Consider the following 24,401-nt stretch of genomic DNA (forward strand, 5'->3'; position numbering starts at 1 on the left):
CAATGAGAGACACGAGACAAAAAGAGAGAGCCTTTATACTTGAATGCTGCAATTTTCTCAGAAGATCAGGGGCAGAGTTCTGTCCTTGATCTCAGAGTTCTGTAATCTGTTTGGTGGATATGACTCAGGCTATAAACAAAAAGCAGAACCCTCTCATGTTTCTCATGTTGCACAGTTTCTCCATCATTTTTATGTCTTATCCGTACACATCACTCTGTCTTCCTTCAGCAGTATGAAGCTTAAACAGAAACAGATTGTCTTCTGAATAACAACATCATGGTGCAGAATAGCATAAGTCAAAAGTCAAGCTTTGTCAGGTCAGTCGTCAAAAGGAGAAATTCCTTATCAGATTTCCAGCGACAGGAGTTGGGATACCATTGAGTTGGATTGAGTTCTTCTTGCTTTTGCTCTCCATACAAAGTGCATGCAGACTAATAAACCTGCTGATACCTGATTTGTTAATGCTAGTTAGAATACCACTCAGAAACAGTCTGTACATCTTTGGGGGGACTCTTGTTTCTCACCAGATGCGAGTCGTCGGCAGGTAAACTGAAGCTGCAGCTGCTGGATGTTGACCTGGAGATCTTGCTGCTCTCCTTCTTCATGTGAATCCTTCAGAGGAAAAAAATGAAACCATGAGTTTGTCATGGAGTAGGAAGAGAAGAAGTAAGAAGAGAATAAGAGTGTTAAACACACACTTGTCTCGTCCCGCCTCCGGCGAGCTGGGATTGGACGGCAGCTCTGACCTCACCTCCAGTGTCGCATGACAGCCATCGAAGCTCCTCTGCTCACTGAGGAGACTGAGAGGGTTAAATGATCACTCATAATAAAGCTTAACTTAGCAGGACAGGTGGACAGGTGAAAGAATGAAATATAGACGCTAACGTGGAAATGTACCCTCTCAGGTTGTGTTTCTCTGTTTGGCTGTCCACGCTCAGAAGACGAGGAAAAAGTCCTGAACGCCTCTTCACCGGAGACTTAACATTATACTGAAAGAAAACACACACACATCAGCTGTGGAAGGTAACTCGAGAAATGTAAACCCTGAGTCCTATTTTTACAAATCCTTTCATCCCAAATGACATAAACAGGAAGTTTAACTGGCAGAGTTCAGTTCTTTTCTGCTGCTGAAATCTACCTCAAACCTTTAAAAACCTTTGAGTTTCCCTCACCTCTGCGCTGAAGTGGGCCAGACCCCCTCCACTCAGACTGGTGGGCAGACCTGCCCCGCCTCTCGACATTGTCTCCATGGACACACTCCGCCCTCGCATTGCCCTCTGACACAGACAGAGATTATTTAGTTCAGTTAAATTCAATCATGACCGTTCCCGTTAAAATAATTAAGTAGGTTATATGTATTTGGTGGCCTGCTCTGTTCTGGTAGCTCCCTGACCTTCCACGTGCCTACATGGAGGGGCAGTGCAGTGAGTTAATTAGTTGTTATTTAACAAATTGTGCGCTAACTCCCTCTGTTCTGAAAAGTGAGACAAGGAAGTTTCCTTGACCCTTCATTCTCTCCTATATCCATTAGAGGGCAGCAACAATCAGTCTGATTTCGTAGAAGTTGAGCTGATTTCCTCAGTACACATTTTCCTGATGAGTTTGTTGTCTCATTCTACAGTTTCAAGTCTTATTCGATGCAGTGATACTTTGAAAACTGTCAATTTGGGTTGAAAATGATCCCATTCAGGATCCAAATTGAACTCTGCAGAAAACGTTATTCCTGCTGACCCCCTGATGAGTAGAAGCTTTCAGTCTGAGCTGCATTTTCTAGTCAAGATTTTTAAAAACATCTGAAATCTAAAGGAAAAAGAACTTCAAAAAGATTTAAAGCAGGGATCCCAAACTTGTGCCATGGAGGGCCAAGAGGCTGCAGGGTTTTCTTTCCAACCAAAAACTCCACGAGCTGATTTCACTGATTACCTCACCTTCAAGCAGAGAGCAGGGACTAATCAGTGAATTCAGCTGGTGGAGTTTGTGGTTGGAAAGAAAACCTGCAGCCTCTAGGCCCTCCATGGCACGAGTTTGAGATCCCTGATCTAAAGCTACTTCCACCATAAACACTTTCACACTGACCTTGAGGGACTCCAGCAAACCTCCATGGGCGTGTCCATTCTCAGCTCTTCCCTCCTCCTCAAAACCTGATGTCAATCCCAGCATGCTTTGGGAGCGTCTCAGCAGCTCATCGTGGAGGCTGTCCAGCAGTGCAGTTCGAGTACGCTCCTACAAATACACAAACACATCAGGAAAACCATGTAGTTAGAAAACAGCAGGGGATCCATCATTGAGCCCTGAGGCATGCCTTGACAAAGAGCTGATAAAAAATATTTCCAGAGTCAAAAGGTGAAAAATTGTGTTGAGCAGAACTTTGTATATGAGTGATTAAATAATTACAGTATTTACTCTCTAGATAAGAAAATTTATCAACTGCTTTTGAACATAAAACATGGATGCTGCTCTGTGTTTTGGTGTTTTTACCTCCAGTCGGGCGAAGCGATCGCTCTTGTAGCACGCAAGCTCTGCATTGATGAGTTTTGTGAGAAGAAACTCTCTGAACTCTGGACCCTGAATACACACACACACACAGACATCAGGTTCAGACCTTTGCTTACTTGTGCATTTTTGTTTCATACTGTATAAATCTAGACTTCCTCTCACCTTGGTAAAAACAGCTGGATTTGGAAGAGGTGGGCCGAACGGGGGAACATCCTCCCTTGCTGTGACAGACACCTGTCAACAAAACCAACAAAGAAGATTAAAGTCTAAAAGATAGAGCATGGATAAATAAAAATAGAGTAAATAAAAATAGTGAACAAACTAAAGAAAAATGTGATTAAAGAAAAAAAAAAGTAAAGAAAACCTAAAATCCATGTTCTCAAAACCAACTTCTGATGAAAAAACTTAATTAACCCAATAAACCCAATAAAGCCAAGTCTAAAGCTTAGTGTTAAGCCCTGTGCAGAGCCCAGCATAGATCCATGCATAGAGCCCAGTGTAGAGCCCAACATAGCGCAATTTGCATTTTTAGTTTGGATTGGCTGTTGATTTGAAACCACATAGACTTTCATCTTGCGCTTTCAGAATATTAGCGTTACAGAAATCCAGAATAAAGCCTTAACAACAAAAGCATGACCATCCAGATGGAAGTTAACGTCGCTTTCTACAGTGAATTCACATCATCAAGATTTTTTATATCTACATTTTTAATACAGTCATGATGTTTCTGTGTTTGGAAAAATATGTGTACAGTTTTCATGTTTTTATGATTTATTGATTTTTTTTTTGCAATTTATCTATTTAGTCTGGACATTGGTGTATACATTTTACAGAGTTCTGAATATTTGGGTTGTGTTGATGTACAGCAAAATTTTTTTGCAAAAATGACTCTTAAAACATGTAAAAAAAAAAAAAAGTAAAGATATGATCCAGAAGACTTGGTATTGTGAGTTATTGAGGGTAAAAACAAAAGAGATAACTGAACAAAATTGATTAAATGGACATTACAAAATCATAAATTACATACCAGACTAAACAAAGTTGATAGTCCAAACCAAAAGAACCTGTCTTCAACAAACAAAACCAACCTGACCTAACAAATTAAAAATACTCAAAAAACCAAAGCTCAACACTTCAAACGAAGCCAAGCAAAACCAACATAACTAACTCAATAACACTACCTTAACTTGACCAGCTGACTTAGCTTAACCAAACCCAAATGGAGCAAACTAAATATTCTAGACCTAGCCAAACTTAACCTACTGGACAGTTCAGCACATTTAAATAATCCAAGCTTAAAAAAAACTTAACTTAACCAAAGCAAATAATCGCAAGTGAAATAAGTGTGCTAAACTAAGCACAATGTTAATGACAGAACTGAACCAACCTAAAGCATGACTTCAAAAATAACCATGAAATGACTTAAAATACAGAAAAAAACACAAGTGCATACACAGACTAAACTAAACTAAACCAAAATTGAAAAACAGACTAAATCTAACCAAATAAAAGTTTTATACCCAGAGCTCTTAGAACACTTGCATAAAGGTTGATCATCTACATCCTGATCTGTACCTTGTAGCAGGTGCTTTCTGAACATGGCTCCTCCACCTGCACAATGATGAAGGCGTGCAAAAAGTTGGAGGCGATCATATCAGGGACAAAAGGCGTGGCCTCTTCCTGGAACACCACAGCTACGATGTCATTTCCTATGTGACGCTTTCTCTGGAGCTGAATGAGAGAAAATGTCATTTTATCATCAGGACATGTCACAAAAACATGTGATACTGTGCATCTCTGCTACTTCCTGTCTCAGTTTTCATGTTGAGTCAAGCTGCCTACCTGCTGAGTGTCTCCCTCTGTGAAGGGCAGTTTGGTGGAGACGTGGAACATGATCTCCTGCTCTCTGTGCACCGTGTATACAGACTGAGATCCCGTCTGACCATGAGACACATCCAGACCACCCCGAAATCTGCACAGAAGAGCATTGTGAGAATTACCTTATTCTGAATGACCTTTCTAATTTAGCCAGCTGTCAGGCTGTTCCCGTGTCCCCTGCTGGTCGTCTGTCCATTAAAGGCTCATTAATAGTCTGCACGCATCATTACTTCAGTCTGAGTCATTGGCTGAAATGATCAGACTAAGCACATGTGGAGCAGTTTTGCACTGCAAAAAACTGAAATCTTATCAAGTGTTTTTGTCTTTTTTTAAGTAAAAATTGTCTTATTATACTAGATATGAGCCACTTTCAACTTATCAATCCAGAAAAATGTCTTGTTTCAAGTTATCAGAGTACAAAAACGAGGTTTGAATCGCTTGTTACCAGTAAAAAAATCTGCCAATGGAACAGGAAAAAATTGCTTGAAAATTTCCTTGAGACTAGAATGATGTCTCAGTACAAGTAACTTTTCTCTTGTTCCATTGGCAGATTTTTTTTACTGGTTACAAGCAACTCAGACCTCATTTTTGTCTTTAAATAACTTGAAACAAGACATTTTTCTGGACTGGTCAGGTGAATGTGGCTCGTATTGAGTCTAAAAATGAATTTTCTACTGAAAATAAGACAAAAAGACTTGATAAGATTTCAGTTTTTTCAGTGTGTTGTTTACCCCTTGAAGTCCTGAAGATCAACGGTGTCTCCCAGCAGCTGCAAAAACTCTGTGAACGCTGGTGTCTCCTCATTGTTCCTGAACAGCTCCTCCTCAGATACCTGTGGGACAAGTGAGAAAATGATTTAGGCTCCTGCAAAGCAAACCAAGTACATCTACTCAGAATGGAAGCTAAAACATTTAGAGCTCCCCCTATTGACTGTCTGAGGCATAGGTAATTAAGTCTGCCTACTCCATGTCAACAGATGTGACATGGGTCAAGGTATAGAAGTAAAAAATGCTTTTCAAACATGTTTTTATCATGATAGTCATGCTGATTTAAGCCAAAGTGTTCATTTTTTCCTTCAGGTTTACTTAAAATAATTATAAAATGCTATTAAATAAGGGGTATAATCTACAGAAGAGGGTGGGAATGAATACAATGTCCTTTTAAGATTCCACTTTGCTCCAAAATTTAGATTTTTCACTTAGCATTCTGAGATTTAGAGATCAAAGTATTGTTTCCTTTGATCTTAGCATTTTTAAGCTTTTTTCTGCTCTAGCTGCATTTTTCAAAGAGTCGACAGTTGGTTAGTACCTGACCAAATCTTTGGAAAATGACTCCAAACTTGAAGGTGTTGTTGACTTCATGTTCATCGTAGTTTACTATCAGCTGAGATGCCTGGAGACAGACAGACGGAGACAGGTATGTTTGAATTAGTCAGGGCCTTGACATTGTTAGAATATTTGGAGTCATAGGTGTGATGTATATTTTTGCTGTCACCTTGGGATAGAGAACGGGACTGAAACGTAGACCTGTGGCTTCATCGCACAGCAGCTAGAAGACACAGAGAGAGAGAGAGAGAGAGAGAAAGGGCTTCAACACTGAGATCAGTTCTTGTGACAGACTGAATCCATCGATGATGTCACTTGAACCCTGTGTCATTTCTTTTTAATGGTCCCCATTAGCCACATTAACATACACAGTGTGTGTGAGGGAACTTGCAGGACCGTAGATGGTTTCATGGTGAGAGGTTAGGTAACTGATACACAATGGCTCTGGTTTGGTATTTATGTTGTATCTTTGGTCTTAAAGAGTTTAGCAAGCCCTTGAAAAGCCAGCCACATTGAGTAGAAACTGATCTATAAAACTACAGGGGGTGCCCCCTGCAGGACATCAGAAAGAATGCAGGTTTAGTGGCTGTTGATGCTTATGTAATTTGTCCAGCTGTGACGCCCCTCTGAAGCTCGTTTTCTGGCTTTGTGTTTGTACCTTGGCGAGCTCAGGAACGCTTGGGATCTCAGGTAGCTCTGACAGAGACAATCTGTGGTAGACACTCTTTACCCGAGACCTAAGGAGAGACAGGATCAAGAAAAGACACGTTTAAGCAATCAACCTAAAAACAGAGGCTACAGTCCTCATCGCTGCGGATACGGCTTTGACTTCTGGCAACAACCCTTCCCCAAAACTCTACTGCCCACACTTCCTGTCTCTTTAGCTCTATGCCTTTCTTTTCCCCACAATATACTTCTTTTGGAGTTAGACTCAGTTTGTAGTAAAGTTAAAAAGCTGAGGCCCAGCTGAGGCTTCTTCACTGAGGTGTTCGTGTACCTGACGATAACGTGGAGCGACTCGTGATCCTTCTCCTCTTCGTGCCTCACAGACAGAAGGAGGTTCCCTTGACTGCTGGCCGAACAGAAGAAGTTTAAATGTTCCTGAGAGAGAACACAAAAACATGGGGTAGGAAGAGAAAAAAATCACTCAAAGTCCTGATTGGCTGGTGTCTGATACTCTGCCTGTTGAACATGAGCTCAGAGCTAAAGAAAACACAACCATGATGGTGTTTCTCCTCACCCGGCCTAAGAAGTGCTTCCTGTATGCCCGAGCAGCCTCGCTGATCTCCTCAAGCTGGTACCCATAATCCCCTTGGGGTCTCTCCTCCTCCTCTATTTCCTTTAACACCCCCTTCTCCTCCTCCTGCTCCTCTGCTTCCTCCGCCTTGATCTCAGGTGGAGGTGCAGGTGGGGGAGGAGCCTCAGGGTCCTCGATCCAGTAGCCTCCAAATTGTGGAAGGATGACCTGAGGGTACGGACCCCCCCTCTCCAACACCTGCAGCAGGTAACACAGCAATGAGGACGCAAACAGAGCTTTACTGTTTACTAAACTGATTCAGAGTCTAACCTGAAACCTGTTTTTTTTTTTATATCATCTCACGCAGCTCCTATGAATTCACAAAGCTGTTTGTTCTCACCTCCTCAATCCTTGGATAGGGAATGTAGTCGTCCTGCAAGAGAAGACCAAAAGTTACACACATGACGAAACAAATACACAAGAAAAACCACCATGCAAAGACTCTGATGAATAAGCTGCATGATTGGATATCGAGGACATGAGAGGGGCACGTGATACAGAATGAGATGAGTTGTCAAACTATCACAGTTTATTATTGGGTGGTGATACCTGTTATAAAACTATGACACAAACATGCATAAGTACATGTCTCTTATAGAAATACTCTTGTTATCCCTCTCATTGTCATCCTCAAAGCCTTCCCAAGCAAAAGGGTTGGACATCAAGTCCCGAGCATCGATGGGAACTGGGATTCTGATTCCCCCGAAATGGTTCAAATTTCCTGAACAAAACCTGTTTTTGTACCTATACACTCTACTCCCTGCTAATCTGGACTAGGCTTTACAAATTGTTCTTTTTATTCATTTGTTATTTTGCACCAGGTTAGCCCATCAGTGAGAGATCGAATGCTTTTTCAGGTGGTTTTAAAAAAATAAGATCTTTTATGAAAGTGTACTCCTGTGAAAAGAAACTCCATTACACTTATAATCAAGTTCAAAGGTTTGACATTAATATACTGGTTGGAATAGCCCTGTGGGGAATTCATAGTAAAGTTCATAAAAGAAATCATATAACTAAAAAATTCATGGAGAAGTTCAGACATCTCATCAAAAAAGAACTCTGGTAAGCACCCTCATTTAAACCATGCAAACTTATTTTTCTCTTAAAAGAACTGGAATCACGAATCATTAGGAACCAGAATCATTCAATATTAAACAATGCCTAAAGCCTGGCTCACACTACAGGATTTTAAAAATCTTAAAAGATTCTGAAATTGGGTTGTATCTCACACATAAGGAGAATCTGCACAGATCATCTTCTCTTAAATCTTAAGCACACTCTAAAAACAAGATTTGAAAATACTGACCAGCACACACTACAGGATTTCACCAGGATTATTTGACCAGAGAGAGTGATGGACCACATGTGCTCAGTTGTTTGATCTGAGGTTTTTAGCGCACTGGTGGGACAGGAGGAAAGAGAAGCGGAGCTGTCTGCAGCGGCGCCTTTCATCCATTACGCGCACGTAGAGGGACAGAGGTGAAACTGTTGCTGTATCAGCCAATAATGGCATGATCTCACGCGATCACTGATAAAACAACAGTTTGCTACTGAATGAAAATGGCGTGGTTATGTGTTATTTTTAAAGGCATTATTGAACTGGCTCGAGTGGGCCAGTGGAGCGTGCAGTCAGCTGACCCGGAGCCTTTCAGTTGCACTTGAGCCTGTGTTTGTTGTCTGTTGTCTGGTCTCTTGTAAGGGGGCTCTCTCTAATTGGCTGTTGTCATCCTCAGTGAGAATGAATGTTATAATCATCCAGATAAATATCAAACATGTTTGAAAATTATCGGGGTGGCTCCGACGAGTCTGTGAGACGATAGTGGGGCTAAAGATTCATCTGTCAACCGCTCACACTGGAAGATAATCTTGCCCCAACGTCAGGGCCGATTTTAGTCCCTGCCCAGATTTCTTCCCCGATTGTCAGGACGACCAAATTGGGGTCAAATCGGGCCGAGAATCCTGTAGTGTGAGCCAGGCCTAACCCTACTGAGCAAGATCCTTGAATATTGCTCTTTATCTTGATCGCCATTAAAAAATTAAAAATTAAAAAAAAGTTGTGGAATACTCTTCTTTATCTTGAAAGTCATTTAAAACAACATTTTGGAATACTGCTCTCTGCTTTTCAAGCTTTTCTGGGTAAAATTCTCCAAAAACTTCTTTATCTTCAAAACAACATTCAAGAATATTGTCATGTACCTTTAAACCACCCTGCATAAATTTCTTCCCCCTTCATCCTGAATAATGGAATTCACACTTAGTTAGCCTGAATGTTTTTGAATCCTTAGCTCTAAGTCTGAATCCAGACTCCTGTCTGGGAACTTTTAGTTCTGTATGAGTTTGACTGGTTTGTTGTTGAAACTTTGTGTGGCTGCCAGACTAAGATGGGTTCCCCTTAGAACAGAGATAACTGACCCCAGTGGGAATAACCTGGAGAAATAAAGGTTCAGAAAATACTGAAAAAAGGAAACAACCAAAAAAAAAAACACACATTCTGCTACCTCAGATCCCTCCAGCCTAAAATCCACGATCACATTTTCTTCGTCACAAACCTGAGATGTGTTTGGTTATGACTAAAGGAAGAGTAAAATGAATTTCAGTTTCACAGTGAGTTCAGAGACATGCTGTTTTGGCTCTCTTTGCACGGATAAATGAAATGATATTGAGTGGAAGTGGATGGACATGGGGACAGACGGATGGACAGACGTGCCTTCTGTCTCTGAGGGATCGTCTTCATCTCTGCAGCTTCTGGCACCTGCTGTGTCACCATGAGGAAGAGAACACAGTGTAAAGATGATCTAAGGCTCTGAATTCAGATCTGTCGTCTCGTACCGGGATATAATTTGTTTCACTCAGGACTGCAAGTGAAGAGACTATTTTCTGCAGCGGATTAATCACAGCTTGATACACCCGATCTTCTCATGCATGGCCACGTGAGTGTTCTGCCAGAATTAGAGCCTGATTTGTAAACCATGGCGATCGGGGGTGTGGCTTGATTCAGAGCTCATTATAACTGGTTTGTCTAAATATTTCCTGAGTAGGTGAAGTCTTGTGCCACAGTTTTACAGCTTAATAACTGAACAAACTCAGAGTATGTTTGACAGAAATAAAACTACCTGAATGGGAAAATAACCCCTCTGCACACACATTCAGATTTGATTCTTACCTCCATCTTGTCCATCATGTCAAAGAAATGGGCCGACTGCAGAAAGAGAAAGGAAAGGTTTGCTGCCATCAAAACATTTAAATACTGATATTGTTTCTAACTGGTTCTCTGTAGAGGGTGCAAGTGCAGGATATAAAATAAACTGTTTCATACTGAGGATGCTGAGCTGTCTTCACACAGTACAAATAAACAGGAAAGTGCATCACCTTCATCGTGGGGGGTGCAGTTCTGGGGGGCGAGGGGGGGCAGTCTGTAACGGGGACATTGGAGATGGTCAGGAGCTCCTGTTTGCTGGAAAAACACATAAACAGAAACAGTCATTCAAAGTTCAGCTTAGAGGATCATGGGAAAACTAATCATTTATCTAACAGTATTTTATCACTGTTTTGTCATTATTCAGCTGCTGGAGATTACTTTTTCAGGAAGGTGCAGATTTGCACCCCAACGTCGTGTCTGAAGAAGTTTTGTTGATGTTCAACTCTCTCTGCTCGTTAGCTGTCTGTACAAGTCCATTGTGTGTGTGTGTCCTGTGTTTTGTATGCCACACACACAAAGGAGTGATGAGTCCCTACAGACTGAGCTTCAAGCTGTCCGCAGCCTCGACACACTCAGCTGTAGATGACTTCATGTTCCACACGCTCACACACACACACACTCACACACACACACACACACACACACACACAAACTCACACTGTAATCACCAGCTGCTAAAAGACCTTAAGTTTTCTTTGCCTTCAGCAGGTCGGCTGAACATCGCTCCACCTGGTTGCCACAGTAACCACCTGTCTGACATGAATCAGGTTTTGACCTGGATTAAACTTTTGGAGAATCATCCACCAGCCAATCGGATTAAAGCATCAATCAGACAACAGATTGTCAGAAAATGGCTGATTTGGACTTCGACTCGGGTAGCAATGACTGGTGTGTGTCTCCGTGCGGAGACTCGTAACCCTACTAGTTGAGACAACAAATCCCCCTCATTGGCAGACTTCATGATGTCACTGAATGTTCTGGTTGTGTGCCGAATTGGGGGTGGGGTTTCCTGCCCCTCAACTGAATTTACGGGTTAGAAAACAGCAATACATGAAGAAAAACACAAAAACCAATATAAAACATCAATTGATGAGAAACAGATGAAATAAAGTTGAAAGACAGAAGTCGTTACGTGACGAGATTAAGACAAAATGTCTGACCAAAATTGTAGAACAAAAGGAGTCGAACAGTTGAAAAAATCTTCACCCTAAAGATAACATTTAATGTTTTTTTTAAAAGAGAACAAATGAAAAATTGGGAAAATACAGTCACAAATTTAAGCAAATACAGTTGAAATTTAAAAGATTTAAGTCCATGAGAAAAAAAGTTGAAACTTTACAAAAAAAAAATCCCATCAAATTCTACCCACACTCTCTGAACTTGGCCTCTCAGGATCTGTGCTGTCATGGTTCAAGTCCTGCCTCACAGGCAGATCCTTCAGTGTGTCGTGGCAAGGAGAAGTGTCTAAACCACATGACTTATCAACAGGGGTACCCCAGGGGTCAGTGCTTGGTCCTCTTCTTTGTCCTTAGGCACCACCTTACTTTATGCAGTGAGCCGCTCTCATGGCTTCTTCTACCACTGTTATGCTGACGACACTCAGCTTTTCCTGTCTTTTCCTACTGAGGACACAACTGTCCTGGCTCGAGTATCAACATGTCCGGCTGGTATGTCCACATGGATGAAGGAACGCCACCTTCAGCTAAACCTGCCAAAAACTGACCTCATAGTCCTTCTAGCTTGTCCCTCAGTTCAACTGCAGATCAGTGTCCTGCTTGATTCCAATCAACTTGCACCCACAAACTCTACCAGAAATCTGGGTGTCATGATTGAGGACCAGCTGACCTTTAAGGTTCACGTGGCCTCGATTGCTCGATCTTGTCGATATGCCCTCTATAACATTTGCCAGTGGCAGCTCAAATCAAATTCAAAGCTATTCTTCTGGCTTACAAAACATTGACAAGAATGGCTCCTACCTACCTGGGGTCCCTCTTCCAGGTCTACACTTCTTCTTGCCCGCTACGTTCTGAAAGATACCTGGTGCTCCCAGCCCAGTGCGGCTCTAAATCTCTAGCCACACTCTCCTCCTCTATGGTGCCCGAATAGTAGAATGAATTACCTAACTCTATATGATCCACAGAGTCCCTTTCTACTTTTTAAGAGATGTCTGAAGACTCATCTGTTCAGGGAACACTTAAGTTAACCCTTCTCCTCTTTGTCTTTAGGGGTAGAATTAGTCGGAAGGTTTAAGACCCAGCTCTTAATGAATTTTCAGCACTAATTACTGAATGTTGTTGAACGTTGAAGTTCATAATTGCGGCAATTAATTGTGGCTAGTTGGATAGATTATTAGATTGTTGTACAAAAAAAATCTTTTTGCACTTAATGCCCAAAATAACTTGTAGCACTTTGTAACACTAACTACGTTTTTTTTCTGTCCAAATCCTAGCTTTTGTTAGCAGTCACTTTGGACAAAAAGGTCTGCTAAATGAAACTGTAAAACTGTAAACTGTAAAAGCTAAAAATTGTAAAAGACTAACTTTGTTTAAGTTCATTTGATGAGAATAATTTGTTAATTTATGTCAATTTCATAGAAGGAATGAAAGCCATAAAAAAGTGTCAAAAGGAGGAGAAAAGTACTGTTTATATATGAGTATGTGGTGGCAACATCAATAAAATAAAGTTTTACATTTTTTGGAAAGGATTTTACAAGTTAAGAGTATAAAAAAAAGAATGGATATGTAAAAAGCATGCTAACAAGAATATAAAGTCGCTCAATTACACAAGTAAAGGTGTTTGTTTGAACATTAGTGTCAGAACTCAATAAGATTAAGTAAATTTTGTAATTTGTAACTTTACGAGTATTTAGATGTTAATTAAATAATACATTTAGGAATTAGCAAGCTGAGAGAAGAACACTGAACAAAAATGTTTTCTCTAAAAAGAAAAAAAATAAAAATACAAAAACACAGTTATTCATCTACAAGATTAAAGTTGTCTTTTCATGGGGACAAAGTGGTGTAAATTCATTTGAATTAATTTTCAGTTTTAATCATAACTTATTCGGAATAGTTTAATAAGTGTTTTTATACACATAAAAGGAAAAAAAGTTGTTCATAAACCAGGCTTGTGTTGAAAGAATATTTAAGTAAATTTAGGTGTTTGCCAGAATATCATTTCTTAATGCAACTGAAAGCACATGTTAACTAGTTAGATAATGTCCAGAATTTTAAGCTGACATCTGGTTATTTTCATGCAGTAAACAGAGTGTTGATTGATTGGTTAAAGTTAGTTAAGCTGAAATCTGCTGACTCATGGTTGTGTATCATAATGACTGAGTTTAGATTTTTTCTCAGATTGAAGCAACGTTATAAACTGAATTCCATGCTCATTAAGCTTCTTTGAGCTCTGACGTGATGTTTGTTTTCCTGAGCTGAGCGTCAGGAGGTTGATGACGTCTCACCTTCGTTATCACATACTCCTGATCAGAGGTGTCAAATGTCCCGCTGAGGTGTCACAATATCACTGAAGACATCACTAATCAACCTCAGATTATAACACAGACAATATACAAGCTTTTATCTGAATATTTTTCGACACAAAGCTTGACAGCTGCACAGAGCTAAAATAAATAAAACAAACAACAGCAAAAAAATGGTTTGTTGAGATTATTTTTGGATGCTGTTTAATGTCACAAACACTCTGAGGATTTATTAAAATGCTGTAAACAGACTAAATTTACCCTCAAGGTGTCCCTGCTGCTTCCACTCTTTCTTCTCTCAGTCTCGTCTTGGTGTTTCATAGGTTTTCATGCTGCATCGCTCACTTTGTATGCTTCTCTCTCACTCACACACAGTCACACACGCAGTCGCAACACACACACACACACACACACACACACACATACTGTTACACACATACTGTTACACACATACTGTTACACACAATTACACACACACACATTAGCACAAGGTCACAGTCCTCCCTGCGAGCTCTCCACCCCTCTGGCTGTTCCACTTTTATCTCTTTCAGTGGAAATGTCAGATTGCTGAAATTAGTTTGGATTCATAAAGGACAGAGAGAAGAGGGAGGAGGTTATTTAGAGGAATGGTGGGATGATTACCAACATGGGAAACATTTGCACTTCATCTTCAACTATCCTAATAAGGTCACCTAATAAATATCCATGTAATAAATGTTTTTTCATTTCTTGACACATTTCAACTTGAACTTTTTTGTCTTTTCTAAAGAGTTTTTAAATCTGACTGTTAATCTCAGATGATGACAAATCAGGGTCTAGATATCTAAAAAGAGTGTGTACTCTGCTTACTTATGTTGTAGACATTGGTTTAAAGTGGCAATGCTGGTTGCTCAGCTCTGTAAAAATGGTACCAGATCTTCACAAGATCTTAACGAGACTTGCTGAAATCCTGACATAATTGCATGAGTATCTCCGAATTGATTTACACCTGAAGGGTGCAGGGCTTCAAACACCAAGGTTGATCCAAAATTCTGCCCCCTATAGACACTCAAGGACTTAAAGAGACAGCAGATAATACCAAGCATTTCAGATAGAAGCTGTAATAAGGGTTTTCTAAAACACCGAAGAGTGAGATTTTTTTCTTTTTGAGCTGTAAATCATGTAAAGATACTATGGGACACCAGATTTACGGAACAAAGATCCTCCATAGAGGCACAATTACTCCTCTTTACTTTACTCTTATAAGCTTTAAATTACATCTAGATTTTAAAAAAATGCACAAAAAAAATAAATTCTTTGAAAAAAATGCAAAAATGAACAAAGGGTAAAGTTCCAAAAACTGCAGCTCCTCTAGTGTCATCTCTAAGCTGTCCTCAAAAATAAGTCAGCCTCATTAGGGCCCCAGGTCCAACTTTACAGCAGAAATAAACATGTTTACAGGCTCTCTATTGATTACTTTTCATTAAACAAACAAACAAAAACAAACAAACATGCAGGACAATTTTTTTATATAGCTTAAAATCCAGGATACAAGTTTTACTGGTCGATCAATCCACAATGTGCCATTGAAGCTTTCTCTAGCAGGCTGTTTTCGTTATGTGCAGTTTGCACTTAGCAAAGTAAAGCTCAGCTTGTGGAAGCCTCCAGTCTAGAAAATAAGGTGAAACCTGCAGCTCCTAGAATGTCCACTAGAGGCTGTCCACAGAAATGCAAGAAACCACATAAACACCCATTCAAAAATCTTTGAAGCGGAAAAAATTCATGTTCAGTCTCCTGCTGTCCCATTAGACATTTCAGGTCTTTATAAAGGGATGATCTTTAGGAATCCGTCACACAAGGAACACTTTCAGTCTTTCTTGCACTTAACCGTTTTTATGTTTTTTAATTCATCAGTTTAAATCTTTGTAGAGAGTTAACACGTCCTCAGGGAGTGATTAGTGAGATTAGAGTCCAGGAGTGAAGGAAAAGGTCAGAAAGAGACAACAAGGGGATAAGGACGGAGAGTAAGAGGAGACATGAAACCTGCTGAGAGGAAAAAGGTCACTCTGTAAGGGGCTGTGCGTGTGTGTGTGTGTGTGTGTGTGTGTGTGTGTGTGTGTGTGTGTGTGTGTGTGTGTGTGTGTGTGTGTGTGTGTGGCTTTGTGGGGTCCTATGCATATTTGCACACTCACGATGTGGGGACTCTAAATTTAACAGGGACAAAACCCTGGACCCATACAAATAAGCCTACAATTTTGGGGGTTTTCACACATTGTAGTGTGTGTGTGTGTGTGTGTGTGTGTGTGTGTGTGTGTGTGTGTGTGTGTGAGAGACAGAAAGAGAGCAAGAAAAAAAGAAGACTAAGAGAGAGTTTCTTTCCCAACAGTTTCCCTTTTTTAGTCGACTCACAGCCAGGTCGTTATTGCTGCTGTCACATCAGATCACATCATCAGTGTCACACACTCACACGTTCATACACACGTACACGTTCACATGAGTCACTGATGTCAAGTACTCCTGTGGGCCATTCCCACAATGCACCGGGCCTCAAGAGCCTGACACGTGAAGTTCAGGACAAGTTCAGTTTGAAATGCAGAAAAGACTACTACAGATCTTTCCAGAAACCTCCTAGGGGACCAGGAACCTTTTCATGAACTCAGCTCTGATTTGAGGAACGAATGACTAAATTTAGTTCCTGTCAGGAAGTTCCCTCGCCTAGGAGGTTGAACTCTTTAAAGGTTCCTGGACTCATCAAGGTGAGTTGTGACGCCTCAGCTGCTTTTTTCAAATGTCATCCCGCCTCTCCTCGCTGCTTCCTGACTGACTCACAACTCACCACAACGTCTTTTTCTCCTCTGAACCTTTCCTGCAGCAGAGAGTTATCTGTAAAGTATTTTTAAATAACACAAACCCACAGAGTCGGGGAAAACATATTGCAGCTGCTGCGTAAAAACTGCAAGGGACAGGAAATCACATAAAAACAGCCTGTGTGTTTTTCAAAATAAGACAAATCGTGTCCGAAAAATACATTTTGAAAAAGAAAACACTCTTTTGACCTTATCATTAAGGGTAGTTGTGTGTAGAATTTGAAGAAAAAAATGAATTTATTCCGTTTTGGAATGAAGCTAACAAGATGCGGAAAAAGTGAAGCTCTGTGAGTATTTTTCAGATGCTTTGTAGATAACAAAATGTCCAAGATTTGTAGACTCAATTAGGCATGTGCATTTCCGCTTTTTGGTTCCTGACAGTGACACAAAATTAGGATAGAATATTGCAGTCTAAGTTAAGTTTTCTGCGGTATTGAGTTGTATTACTTCACATTTAGAACAGAATGTCAACAAAATTAGAGTAAACGATCTCTGGGACCCAAGGAACCGCTTGGGTGTTCGGCTAAGCTTCAATGAAAATGATTTTGACTCAGCAAGGAAGAAAGTGTGTCTGGAGTAAATGCTTCCTAATATCAGATGAACTTTAGAGATACTCTTAATCAGTGCAGACTGAAATACTTAGATTTCATAGGTTAAACTTTTGGATATTTCACTGTGCACACTGATGATAGATGCTTATAAGTGCATTCTAGCTTTATACTGTTTTTAACCCGCAGCATCAAATCCATCCTTTACATAATTAAGTATTTACTAAGTGTTTATACATCCTGACAGCAGATGTGACTGATGTTTTATGATCCATGTTAACGGATTGTCTCCGTCCTGTTGTGTTACAAAGCCTCCACTGCTCATAAATTAAATATGGCGACATGAGGATGTTTATCGGTTTCATCTGTACCTCTTTGGGGCCGTTCCAGGTGATTCGCCAGCCTGTAAAGTCATGAAAAATATATCTATGAATTTTCTTTTCAAACCAGGAGGCCCACAGGGCTCTGAGAGAACATCAAAGCTGCTCATTAACATTTAAATTTAACCCTCGAGCTCCTCCAACATGAAGTAATGTGACAGCAGCAGGACGCCAGAACTTCACTTTTCAGTTAAAGACCAACACACGTCCATGTTTGTTCCTCTGAAACTGATCAAAGTCTGGATTTCATCAGCATCTTTGATTTAATCAGACTCAAACTGAAGCTATCGATCTCTAACACTTCAGTTGCGGTCGGGCTTTTTTCTAAAACTGAGAAAGTCGCTTATACTTGAAGCTAGGGGGGCATTTCTCTCAATCCAAAGGGTACAGATATTTTTAAGTCCCTTCCAGTTCACCAGCCTCTGTAAGTCAGGTTTAACCTGTAAGCTACAGAGGCTAGGCTTTCTGATTCTGAGAAAAATCCAAAGAATTACGAGTCTTAGTGATCTTGAGATGAGCCCCATTTTGACCAAGCTGTTCAGTTCGTCTTGGTATAGCACACACTTTGTGGCGTTTCTTTTGACTAAAACTGGAACAGGTGGAAGTTACCGACCCATACCACCCTACTTTTTGGTACCCTTCTGTTGGGGTGCCAGACATACTGATCCCAGTGACTTTCAAAATAAAACAAAGCGTGTTCAAACCAAATGGTATTTATCTTGACTTCAACAGAAAAACAACATAATGATCAGAGCTGGACCAGAAGTCAACAGTTTTGAAGTTTTACCCCCCCCAACATGACATAAGATAGGATCATCACTGGAGTGGGAATCCAGGAAACTCCTCAGTGTGTGACTCCAGTGAAAATAAAAAAAAGACTCACAGCATAACAGCTGTGAGCAGCCGGAGACATACGGCAGGGTATGATGTGTGAATGCTGTGTGTGAGTGGGACAACATGGATCCATTCTACAGCACTGAGAATTTACCAAAGGTAGAGCTTTAGCAAGTGTCGGTAAACCACAACTTAAGGCCTTCTCATTTAGGCACAAAAATGTATCTGTCCTTTTCAAATGATGTTATTGTCACTGCTCACATACTGCCTTGCATCCTTTATGTTAGGGGGGGCAGCCCAGAGTCAAAAGTTTATGACAAAAAAAAACTTAAAAACAAACATTAGTGTAAATTGGCCTTGAGATGCAACACATGATAAAGTTTCAGGTCTACAGTCATAAGAACAGGAGTAATTTGTTTCACTGATTGTGTTTTAGGTATTCTAGTATTCTAGGTTTGGTATTTGTTTTGTATTCTGGTAGAGACCCAAAGTAACCCTCCATTTTTCTGAGTCGGCTTCAGATCATGACACTTCCTGAGCATCTCGTTTGCACAGTTTACCTCTCTTGCCTTCTTATGGGACAAGATAGATTTTCAATTTTACATGATTGTTGGATTCTTTGGCTTTAGGAGTTACTGATTTGGTGTTGTTTTGACCTCCTGTAAATTGTGTGGCACCCAAAATTGCTCGCCATAAATCAAAAATGACCTCAATAATCCTTTTAAGAACCAGTTGATCCCTCTCTTTCCCAGTCCCATACTTGAGACATTTTCTGAGTGATACTGCGTCCAGATTTTCTTTTTGAAATGTCAAAGAATGAGTTTAAATTCAATTAAGTTGAAAAGTTGGTTGGATCATTTGTTATGACCCTCTGTTGAATCCTCAAACATCATCATGGTTAAAGCCTGATGTCAAATGTTGTGATCTTTCTTCTTTCTTTAAATGACACAAAAATGTCACCAAGACGATCAGATGCTTGGTTCCAACATTGGTCCAATAAGCTGTGCGCTAGCTCTGATTCCTATACCGCCTCTTCGTCTCTTGGAAAAGCAGAGGTCATGGTTAAATAAGGTTGTTTAGAACTGCTACATAAAAAAAGTTAAAAACACAAATTTATTCCACAAACACACGAAATGCTCCTTGACTCCAAGCACCACCGAGAGCTTCTGTTCACAAAAATCACAACAAAACTCGAGACAAGTCCAGCGTCTGAATCCAAGTCCTCCCTGTCCTCAAAAACACACCCTGAAGGTTTTAACAGCAGATTGAGACGCTCACTAAGAGACGGAGGCAGACTAAAGCCAGCGACCATCAAAGCCTGGGAGAGTTTTAAATTTAGAGTGGGACCGGCTGAGGGACGATGTTCGTCTGTTACAAACCCACCAGCTGAGCTTCAGCAGATCTGAAGTGACAGATGTTCCTGACAGACCTGCAGGGGGACAAACCCCACAGGAAAAAACACTTTAATTTGACTTCAACCAAATCAAACCAGTCACTCAGGGTATTCTACTACTGATGGTCCAAACCCTCTGATGGGGAAGTGAAAGTGATCTTCGCTACTGAGCCAAGGAAGACAAAATATCAACCTGTGTACATTTGATCATGATGGAGTTTTAGAGCCAGCATCGAAATGTTCTAAGAAGCATGATATAAATGTCTGAGTTGTGTGATTCATGCACAGGTTAAAAAGGGTCAAGAGTTCCAACGTGCACTGAAACTATCAGAACATCATAGCAATGGGGTGACATCAAGTAATAGAATGAGATCAATTGAATGATATAAAAGTAATAGAATGACATCAAAGCAATAGTGAGTTCAGTAAAACAAGATCCAAGTAATATAATGAGATCGAAGCAACAGAATGACACCAAAGAAAAGAGGTCGACAGCAAAAAAAAAATCAATAGAATAAGATTAAAGCAATTGAATGACATCAAATCAATAGAATAAAATCTAAACAATAGAACAAAAGAACAGAGCAGGATCAAAGCAAAAGAATGAGATCAATTCAATTAAAAAAAAACCATAAAATGACATCAAATAATAGAATAAGGTCAACAGAATGAAATCAAATCGATTGACATTAAAATTAAATGACATCAAAGAAATAGAGTGAGGCTGAAACAGTAAAATGATATCAATAGCATTAGATGAATGGAATTGGATCATCAAAAATAGAGTGAAATCAAATCAACAGAATGACATTAAGAGCAACAGAATTTCATCAAAACAATAAAGTGACATACAAGCAATAGTATAAAATAAAAGAATGAAATCAAAGTAACAATATGAAATTTGAGCAATATAATGAGTTTAAAACAACAGAATATCAAAGCAATAGAATGACATCAATAGAATGAAATTAAAACAATAGAGCATCATCGAAGCAATAAAATGAGATCTTATCACTAGAATGACATCAAAGCAACAGAACAAGGTCTGTAGAATGAAATCGGAGCAAAATAATTACATCAAGGCAGTAAAGTGAGGTAAAAGCAATAGAAAGAAGTCAATGTAACTAAGTAAGAGTAATAGAATGAGGTAAATAGAATGAAATCAAAGTAAAAGTAGTAATTGAGACTATTTACACATTTGGAAAACATTCACTGAGAGAACAAAATGGCTGAGGATGAACAGTTGCCCATTAAACTTCTGGAGTTGCCTCTTGCTGGTCATGAAAATCACTGCAATTTGAAACCAATTTGGCACTTCTTTACTTTTACACCAAAGATCTATGGTTGTTGTTTTCTTATGTAACATCAGCTGAATGACTTAAGACTTTAATAATGTGAGTTTTATGAGCCGCTCAGCCTCTAGGGGGTGCTGCCAAGACTTTGTGTTGAACACACACATAGACCACACATTGAACGGCTGAGGTTCGACATTAAAAAGATAAATCTGCAGTTTGTGGAGTTTATAGTCGTCGGATTCTCTCCAACACCTGCAGAGACATTTGTCTGCGGCCTCACGTCTGTTTTTACTTCTTCTTTCTCTCATTTTGAAGTCTAATTAAATTCTTCAGGTACGGAATGAGTCAGCAGCGTCAACAACAATATAAAAAAGACAAAGTGGCGCAAACAACATCATAAATAACAACAGCAGCAGCAGCAGAAGGAGGAGAGAGAGGAGACACTGCCGACTTCTGTTTCTAGACAGACGGAGTGTCTGCCCTTTAAATGCACACGCACACACATGCGTGCATACAAACACACAGGCATGCACTACAGGCTTAATGCACTTTCGGGAAATGTATTTGACTGATGAACTATGCAGCATTAATCATTTTCTCTGGGTTTTCTGCAGATTTAGCTCTATCTACAATAGGTTTTTTACCTCTTTACTCTTTTTAAGGATGGTCAAAATTGGTTTGAATTGGCCAAACTATGGCTTTTAACCTGAATAAAAAAAAAAAGAGTTTTTTTTTTATCATTTTCTTTCATTATTATTTAGCTAGTGAATATCTTGAATTTCTATCTTTTTTATCTCTCAGAACTGATCCTGCAGAGCTGAAGATTCAAGAATCTTTCCCATCAGAGACAGATTTCTATTAACCCATCTCTTGAGGGGAAATCAAGAGTTTAAACTGACACATAAGCTGATTTAAAGGTCAGAGCAACAGCTTTAACATGCACAAACGCACGCACACATACACACACAAATCTTTGAGCACGAGCTCATAAAATTACTAACATGCAACCTGATGATCCCCAACATCCTAACAGTCCAGAAACTCTTGTACAAATCATGTGACTTGAATGCATCAGAAAGGGGCTGCAGTGGAATATAACACACACACACACACACACACACACACACACACACACACACACACACACACAAAGACACAGATGGAGGATGAGAGGAGATGCCAGACTCACCAGTGGTCGTGCGGCATTGTTGCGCTGCCGTTGGTTACTGAGCATCTCACTCAACTCGACTACACCAGCATCCCCCCTCTCTCTCCTCTCCTCTCTCTAACACACACACACACACACACTCTCTCTCTCTCTCTCTCTCTCTCTAATGACGCCAGAGACCAGCAGGATTATATCGCCTCAGAGAGAGGGAGAGATGCAGAGAGAGGAAACAGGACGACTGACAGAAAGAAGAGGAGGTTTTTTTCTCTGTTTGGAAAAATGTGGCTCACACTGAAGTCTCCAAAAATAAACAAATGACCCGTTTTCATCCAAGTCACATCGCCCCCTGGTGGCGAAAACTGCTAACACTTCTTTTTACAAGATCTGCAATGATAAATCATCAGCTATCAGCATCATCACCATTTGTAACAGAGACACGTCTCTGCATTAATGGGCTGTGAGCGTTTTATCTGCTTCACATTAGTCTCTTAACAAATAAATATTAACAGTGACATGAATTAGCAAAAGAGGAAATTAATGTTCTTAATTTCAGAGGATTTTTTATCTGACAGTTGATGGGTAAATAGAAAATAAGGTCATTTTCGATATTTTTTTAAACATATCTTGACCTTTTACTTTATTCATTTACTGGTAATGTATAGGGATACACCAATACTTTGGCTCTGGTATTGACTAATGCCGACACTGATACCGATACAATACCGGCGTTAAATAACAACCTGCATGCCTTACTGTGGGATAAGACTGGAAATGTTTTGGGTAAAAGGCAAAAAATGAGTATATGGAATTACTGAAGTTAGTATTTATCTAATCTATGAAATATTTAAATGTTCACCATCAAAACAGTTTTTCACAATGTACAAAAGTTCTTTTCAAATGTAAACTTTTATACCCTGTTGACTGGTAATGCAGCAAAAAACAAAGCAAGTGCATCAGAGGCAACATTTCAAATCGAGTAGCAAAGAGTGCTGGTAAAAAAAATAAATTGGTTAAATAAAAAGAAAAAAGATCTGTTAATGGTGAATCCCTAGTAATTTATCATTTTCATGGGAAACTTTGTGCTCTGATGGCATTAAACCTGGATCAGTTCTTCAGGACTCAGCGCTATTTAAGGAGTTAATGATATTCAAAGCAGCAGCAGTCTGGAGCCACAATGCCCTTTTTTTTCTTTTTTTTTTTTTTCTTTTTTTTTTCTTTTTTTTTTTCGTAAAAAAACACCAACATAAAAAAACACAAAACATCCACAAACAAAAATACAACAAAAAAAGTAGATATGAAAACACCAAAAAAACAACAATAAAATAAAATTAGACAACGGAGTTTGAAAAAATAACATTAAAAACAACAACATACTTCCCCCCAAAAAAGAAAGATAGAATAAAGAGGAAACATCATAAAAGAATCAAACGCGTAAAGAAAACGAAAGTCAAACAATAAATAACAGCAAATTAAATTTCAGGTTAACAAACACAAAAAAAATTGATAATCAATTTAAAAAAAATACGTAAAAACAACTAAATAAAATTATTGATGCAGCCACAAAAGGAATAATTGAAAACAGCAAAACAAATTAATATTAATGAAATAAAAAAATCACTGCATATGATCTTAAAAGTCACACAACGAGTCACAAAAATGTATCTGCTGTCTTACACAATTTGACTCAACTTTTTTTAGTTTCCTGTCTGAGTTTCTCAAATTCTCATACCTGCTCATCCTGGAACCACTGCTTTACTTCACTGCCTGTTTCTCTTCTCTCATTTCTTTATTTGGATGTTTTGTAAAGCACTTTGTGACTTTAGGTGTTGAGGGGCAATAAGAATGAAGTGAACTGACCCATGAAGAAACTTTTATCATCAAACTTTGTAAGTAATAACCTGAGATCTTTCAAAATCAACAATAAAGTAAGGAAAACATAAAGACATCAAAATATTTTCTTTCTCCTATCAACACAGATGTCACTCAACAATCATCAGCTGATGAGCAGATGGGGAGAGAGAGGGAGAGAGCGAGAGATAAATGATGTATGGAGGGAGCAATTTGAAGGACAGATGATGAAACGTGAATCAGGAAAAATTGCTGCGGGGAAAAAGGAGCAGAAACATGTCTACAGATAGACAGGTCACCTTCCTTCAGGCTCTCTCTCCCTCTTTCTCACATTCACACACACACACACACACACACACACACACACACACACACACACACACACACACACACACACACACACACACACAGAT

General features: G+C 39.5%; 1 protein-coding gene across 3 annotated transcripts in view; it reads right to left on the reverse strand.

Moving 5' to 3' along the window:
* The window catches only part of LOC141791794 (rap1 GTPase-activating protein 2-like), a 37,278-nt gene that overhangs the window by 3,453 nt on the left and 9,424 nt on the right, over positions 1–24,401 (reverse strand). Inside the window, exons 1-20 of one of the 3 annotated variants that reach the window (XM_074672447.1) lie at positions 22,162–22,384; positions 10,366–10,450; positions 10,160–10,195; positions 9,704–9,751; positions 7,337–7,369; positions 6,940–7,194; positions 6,697–6,800; positions 6,358–6,436; positions 5,869–5,922; positions 5,683–5,766; positions 5,106–5,206; positions 4,339–4,468; positions 4,072–4,227; positions 2,659–2,730; positions 2,479–2,565; positions 2,077–2,223; positions 1,173–1,277; positions 898–989; positions 699–800; positions 525–612 (exon numbers count right to left, since the gene is read on the reverse strand). In XM_074672447.1, the coding sequence (XP_074528548.1) occupies positions 525–612; positions 699–800; positions 898–989; positions 1,173–1,277; positions 2,077–2,223; positions 2,479–2,565; positions 2,659–2,730; positions 4,072–4,227; positions 4,339–4,468; positions 5,106–5,206; positions 5,683–5,766; positions 5,869–5,922; positions 6,358–6,436; positions 6,697–6,800; positions 6,940–7,194; positions 7,337–7,369; positions 9,704–9,751; positions 10,160–10,195; positions 10,366–10,450; positions 22,162–22,178 (1,875 nt within the window). In that variant the 5' untranslated portion in view covers positions 22,179–22,384. Of the gene's footprint in view, positions 1–524; positions 613–698; positions 801–897; positions 990–1,172; positions 1,278–2,076; positions 2,224–2,478; positions 2,566–2,658; positions 2,731–4,071; positions 4,228–4,338; positions 4,469–5,105; positions 5,207–5,682; positions 5,767–5,868; positions 5,923–6,357; positions 6,437–6,696; positions 6,801–6,939; positions 7,195–7,336; positions 7,370–9,703; positions 9,752–10,159; positions 10,196–10,365; positions 10,451–22,161; positions 22,385–24,401 lie in introns of those variants that run through there. The other 2 variants (XM_074672448.1, XM_074672446.1) reach the window with 2 other exon arrangements.

Source organism: Halichoeres trimaculatus, unplaced genomic scaffold (genome assembly GCF_033239565.1).
Source record: "Halichoeres trimaculatus isolate MK-OKI-2021-1 unplaced genomic scaffold, fHalTri1.1 fHalTri1_scaffold_6, whole genome shotgun sequence".
Taxonomy (NCBI): Eukaryota; Metazoa; Chordata; class Actinopteri; order Labriformes; family Labridae; genus Halichoeres; species Halichoeres trimaculatus.